The 6,612-nt window shown below is 39.8% G+C and overlaps 1 protein-coding gene across 1 annotated transcript; it reads right to left on the minus strand.

The window, feature by feature from the left end:
- Positions 1-5,043: 5,043 nt before the first annotated feature.
- Positions 5,044-5,973, minus strand: LOC106081593 (mediator of RNA polymerase II transcription subunit 20). The gene has a single exon (XM_013243665.2). It carries the CDS (start codon positions 5,847-5,849, stop codon positions 5,133-5,135), a length of 717 nt encoding a protein of 238 aa, XP_013099119.1. The 5' UTR covers positions 5,850-5,973; the 3' UTR covers positions 5,044-5,132.
- Between the last annotated feature and the right edge of the window lie 639 nt (positions 5,974-6,612).

Raw genomic sequence — 6,612 nt, forward strand, 5'->3', positions numbered from 1 at the left:
ATGCTGCCATTTCATCCCGGCACGGGATAACTATGAACACCACACAGGCTGGAACTTTGAGCTCCGAATAGTGTGGTGTTTATTGTTATCACGAGAAGCTAAGCTGCGAACTACTGCTTTATATGGAGTAGCTGCGGAGATTCTCAGTGAGAGGCCGGGCGGCGTCCGCTCATGTATAAATACTGAGAACCTATGATGCTTGATATGACAAGGCGAGTTATTGGCGCCTTTAAATAACCAATGGCCATAACGCTCCCGCAATGATCGACCCTTTGGACCGGAACGAGCTTGCACATCTGCAGGCAGCTATACTGTTGCAAATTTTCAAATAATGGCATAAAAAGTGTCAATTGTAAAACATAGTGTCATTTTGTTTTATGAAAAACGGCACAATATTTTTATGAAAAACAAAACATCTATAACAAAAACAAACAATTCGGTTTTTTATAAATAACATAAACAAGTAAAAAGGCGTTAAGTTCGGCCGGGCCGAACTTTGGATACCCACCACCTCGGGTATATATGTAAACCACCTTTCGTCAAAATCCGGCGCAAAACTCATACCTTATGTCCCATAGCAGATATATTTGGAGGGGCTTAACTTAACTCTTTGTCCCAAATTTTGGCAACATCGGACAATAAATGCGCTTTTATGGCCCCAAAACCTAAAACCGAGAGATCGGTCTATATGGCAGCTATATCCAAATCTGGACCGATCTGTGCGATAATGCAGAAGTATGTCAAGGGGCTTAACTTATCTCACAGTCCCAAATTTCGTCGACATCGGACAATAAATGCGTGATTTATGGGCCTAAGACCCCAAATCGTAGGATCGGTCTATATGGCAGCTATATCCAAATCTGGACCGATCTGAGCCAAATTGACGAAGGGTGTTAAAGGGCCCAACACAACTCACTGTCCCAAATTTCAGCAAAATCGGATAATAAATGTAGCTTTTATGGGCCTATGACCCTAAATCGGAGGATCGGCCTATATGGCAGCTATATCCAAATGTGAACCGATCTGAGCCAAATTGACGAAGGTCGTTGAAGGGCCTAACACAACTCACTGTCCCAAATTATAGCAAAATCGGATAATAAATGTGGCTTTTATGGGCCTAAGACCCTAAATTTGAGGATCGGTCTATATGGCAGCTATATCCAAATCTGAACCGATCTGAGCCATATTGACAAAGGATGTCAAAGGGCCTAAGACAACTCACTGTCCATAATTTCAGCAAAGTCGGATAATAAATGTGTTTTTTATGGGCCTAAGACCCTAAATCGGAGTATCGGTCTATATGGCAGCTATATCCAAATCTGGACCGAGCTGAGCTGTCCATAATTTCAGCAAAATCGGATAATAAATGTGGCTTTTATTGGCCTAAGACCCTAAATCGGCGGATCGGTCTATATGAGGGCTACATCAAGATATAGTCCGATATAGCCCATCTTCGAACTTAACCTGCTTATGGACAAAAAAATATTCTGTGCAAAGTTTCAGCTCAATATCTCTATTTTTGAAGACTGTAGCGTGATTTCAACAGACAGACGGACGGACATATCTAGATCGTCTTAGATTTTTATGCTGATCAAGAATATATATACTTTATAGGGTCGGAAATGGATATTTCGATGTGTTGCAAACGGAATGACAAAATGAATTTACCCCCATCCGTCGGTGGTGGGTATAAAAAGTATATAAAAGATAAGTTCGGTCAATCCGAATCTTGGATTCCCACCTCCATAAATCATTCCTAGGTTTTAGATCGAGACTTTTTGGAACCAAAAAGTCAAACGGACTTCGTAACATCAATATACGATCTACAGAACATGTATTTATAGGATTTAGAATAAATGTGTTGACTAGTTGCGGTGGTGGGTATTTGCATACTTAAGTGATATATTTCACAAACAAAAGGTCTGTTTGCGTACTTTTCCCGTAAAAATTTGCAGGAGAGTAACAGCCATTTTACTCTCTTAAAAAAATTTGCAAGCAGAAGTACGCGAACGACTGATGCTGAAGAATCTGGATCTACCTGAAGTCGATTACCTTACAACTGTCCTCAGCCTATCTGAACACTCTTATAGTATTCGATGTTTGGAAGATGGGCAGTCTGATCCCGCTACTGAAACCTGAAAAGGACATGAGCAAGGGGGAGTCGTACAGACCGATCTCCATTCTCTCATCAGTAGCCAAGATGCATGAGGGACTACACCTCCCCCTCCTCTTGTTGGACAATTTTAATTCGCCGTGCATCAGCATACATTTTGAAGGCTGCATAGGACTACAATTGCTTTACATGTCATCACCGTATACAAAAGTACACTTGTTGTTGCAGACAAAGGTATCTTGGACTCACAATCTAATGCTTTTGGATACTGCGGCTGCTAGATAAATTGCTACGACCACCGATGTGAGGCTAAGAGAGCTTTCTATTTGGTCATGAGGCGGCTACGGACACTTTGCTATCATTGAAGATATCTGTATCCGTTCACAATTGGCAGACTAATTTGCACTAATTTTTTCTAATCCCACCCTGGGTCACTTGTTTAACTGCCCAGCTAGACCCACTCAATCCCCTGGCAGCATCTTGCCACCTTAACAAATTCAAAGGAACGTTGTTGGTTTCATCGTAGCTTTCCGATGAAGATGATTTCATCAAAACACTTAACAAACTGCTCTTTTCTTGGTGTCTGGAAGGATACAATGTTTTAGTTTTTCAAGATTTTCCAAATAATTCCGCATATTTTGCACTTACCTGCTAATGGCTAGTACTGTGTTCGTTTTTGGACACATTTTTTCGTGATTACTTTTTTTAGATAAAAGATTTTGAAGCAAAAAAACTTGTTGATTTCATTCAGTAGTACATTTCCTCATTACTTATGAAATATGTCTCAATGAAAAAAGTATTGTTTTCATAGAGATTTTTGTAGTCTTTCCAAAAAGTACAGTGAAAAATATGTGTTTTCAACTTTGAAAAACGAATATAGTACCAGCCTTAATGTAGAACTGCCGACTTGAGGTGAAATTAACTTCACTTATGGAGTGTTCTGTACCTGAACACTAGCTTCTACCATGAATCTTCATTAGAAGTAGATAAAAATGAAACAAATTTTATAATTACCAATAAACAATAAACAATATTTATATTTTTCTACTTACCTCTGCCTTTTTGATCCATTTGGCCGTTAGTTTTTTTATTTTCATGTAACGGCTGCTTTTTATAAAACAGCTGACGTTAACAAAACATCTGTTCAAAGTTGCAAATTTCTCTGTAGAAATTTGCAGGTTCTCTATTTTCTAACTGTTCAAATATGCTCTCTCTCTCTCTCTCGCGCTCTCTTCTGCTGGCAAATAAAATACGCGAAAGTGGCACAACGGTAACGCTGCCTATAAGAGCTTGACGAGGATCGAGGATCCCAATTGGCTGAGTTGGGCCTTGTAGATATGTGGTTATAACAGGTCAGTGCCACATGTCACTCAACTCTTGACACAATGGTAAATTTGGTTAACTGTTTATCTCTCGGAATAGCCCTGAGCGTTGAACCGGAGCCACGGGCAATATTTACATAGATGTATGTTTAAAAACTAAATGGAAAAGGCAAATTTATCGATATCAATTAATAATTGGGAACGCATGATACATGGCATGGCATTGCAGCCAAGTTAAAACTTCTTCACAAAGAGGTGTCGCAATGCGGCACACCGTTCGGACTCGGATATAAAAAGTGACCCCTTATCATTGAGCTTAAATTGGAATCGGACAGCACTTATTTATATGTGAGAAGTTTTACCCCTGTTCCTTAACAGAATGTGCATGGACAAATTTGGATTTTTTAAATGATGCACATTTCAGAGTTTTATTAGAGTAAAAAAACTACGCTTAAAACCACCCTTTATATATTTGGGCAGATCTCCTTCTGGACTTTAGAATATAGTTTGAAATTGAGCAGGTGATGGGAAGAAATCCGAAGAAGGTACACTAAGAAAAGTTCCAACGGGGGCTTGCTGTGGGTCAGCCGCTGCGCACTAAGCTGTCTCAGGTTACCGGGACTTGGCTCAATCATGGCGTGATCTCGGCACTTGGTCGCTGGAACGAGTGAGTGGGTGGTTCAAACGAAGGCGTAATCAATGGCTTGTTTCACTTATGCTGGAATCGTGGATATAGGCCACCGGAACGCGGTAGAAACGAATGCGGGGTCAATGGCTCAGAAGCTACTGTGTTGGAGGGGCAAGGACGCAGAACGCTGGCAAGGCAAATCACCGGTACGTGGCTCACTCTGAAAGATGAGAGCTCTTATGTCTAATAAACGTCGCATAGCTAACTCTGGTTTCATAGACACGATCGCAGCGGAAACATTATGGTCATTGGTTTTTTAAAGGCCGCAATAACCCACCTTGTCATCGAGTATCACAGGCACTTAACATATAAGCAAGAGCCGGTGCCAGCTGCCTCTCACTGAGACTCTTCGCAACTGCAAACCGCAACCTTTGGGGAAGCGCCCAGTTGCTCCCAACTAAGCTTCTCATTGTAACGATGAACACCATTGGAGCTCAGTGTTCCAACCACTCTGGTGTTCATAGTTATCCGGTGCCAAGGGAGGTGAATTTCTTCCGGTTCAATGAAATGCGGTCGTTCTCCAAGGATCATATTCATCCCGTACCTCTCCATCGCATCTCTTACCGTGTTTGCATGAATGTTGTTTATCCTCTTGACACGCCGCTTAACCTATATGATCTATACCCATATACTTTATTTTCGTTATGGATGTGCTTATCACAGACAGTCCTCTTTCCACGCTTTTTATACCTCTTAGGGATAATGGTAACTTCTTTACCACCAAACCCTTCGATTTGCGTTTTCAAAAACCGGAACAGGCCTGAATGTTTTTTTCTAATTTATTCTTATTGTCATACGAATACATATATAGACCAACAGCAACCTATTTCGTTTTCATTAAGCTCCATTTAAACTCTAAGGTTATAGGTGTGTAACTAATACAACTCTTCATTTCTGTTTCTACTGGAAAACCATTTAAATTATTTACTTTTAAGCAAATATAAATATATATTTTATTTTTCTGTTCGACTATCTACAATATAAATATTTAATAACATAAATCTGCTAATTACGGCACTCTCATTCCAGTGTTCATTGACATAGTCGACGACGATTGAGAAACCTGGGGCATATTTTGTTTGCGGTAATTGGTAAAATGTTCCAAATATTGATTTATCGTATCAATGGGTTCATATATGTCATTCTGTTTTGCATGCAACTGCTGCTGTCCCATGGCATTAACTACTTGTTGCGGTGTAAAATATGAAGGGTACTCCTTGGGCACTGTAACTCCAAGGAAACTTTGCAACACTTCTCTTATCATTTCCCAACAATAGAAGAGTACAACACAGGGTCTATATTCAATTTCGATGAGAATACCTTTGAAATTTTCCGACATTGTAACCGAACCAAGTTTAATTAGGAAATCTCCATATTCAAACCTGGCTCCTTTTGATTCAATTTTGGTTTGCTTTTTGTGCGTAGAAACATTGATCATTTTCAGCATCAGCATGTCAAACAAATTATCTGCAACAAGGGGAATTTGTTTACCAGTGCCAGTGTCCAATATGGAAAATGTGGTGACAGGATATTCGGAATTATGAAGAGCATGCACCGATTTGGTTGGGCCATGGGGTGAAACAGATATATAGGTTTCACAATCCACCAGAAATTGACCGGTGTGCACAGCTCCCAAAGCGAGCAGACGCTTTGTCAAGAAATCAATGGCTTGAGCTCCAGTTTTTCCTTCCGGTATTTGATATGGTTGTAGCACGGTAACTCCCATTTGGTTATTAGTTTTGATATCTTTTTTAGACAGTAAATAGCATTTATTTATTTATTCATTCAGAACATGTAACAAAAAGCCACAAAAATGGCCAATGTAGATAATTACAATTAAAAAAAACGTAAACAAATGGTTGTAAAATTTAGTATTTGGTATTAATGTCAAATGTTAGTACAGACAACCACAACCCTGCACAAGTGTTGTAATTGTCAGTTGTAGTGTTGCCACATTATTTAACAGAATGAAAACTGTTAAAGAATGTTTGCAATTGAAAATTAAATTTTATGTGGTGGGGTGTTTTCAGTTGTTGCTGCAGAAAGATTTCGTTCCAATCCATAGGACCGATAGCCACGGGAACGTTATGACCATTGGTTGTTTAAATGTGCCAATAACACGCCTTGTCATAATGTCATAGACATTCATACACGTATTCGCAGAACTAAATGCAGTCTTATATTAGGTTTTTATGACAGATTTCCTTTATAGAACTAAAATAGACCTACATTTAAGCTGCATTAAATTTTGTGAATACCGGTGTCGGCATTTAAATGAGAGCCGGTGCCACCGTGTCTCTCAATGAGACTCTCCACTAGATATCGCTAATTGTCCGCGACTGCATTTCCAGCTACTCCGTCATGGCGAAGCAATTAAAGGTGGTCTCATTTGTACAACAACCACAAATCATTTGGTGCAATCCGCCATCTTGCCATCAAACAGATCGTCGTTTGTGTGCGTGTGTGTATGCGTGTGCGTACATTAGCAG

The sequence above is a fragment of the Stomoxys calcitrans genome, chromosome 4 (assembly GCF_963082655.1).
Source record: "Stomoxys calcitrans chromosome 4, idStoCalc2.1, whole genome shotgun sequence".
NCBI lineage: Eukaryota > Metazoa > Arthropoda > Insecta > Diptera > Muscidae > Stomoxys > Stomoxys calcitrans.

What these genes read in the sequence shown, in the direction of transcription:
- LOC106081593 (XM_013243665.2), bottom strand. Translation starts at nt 5,849, where the DNA reads ATGGGAGTTACCGTGCTACAACCATATCAAATACCGGAAGGAAAAACT.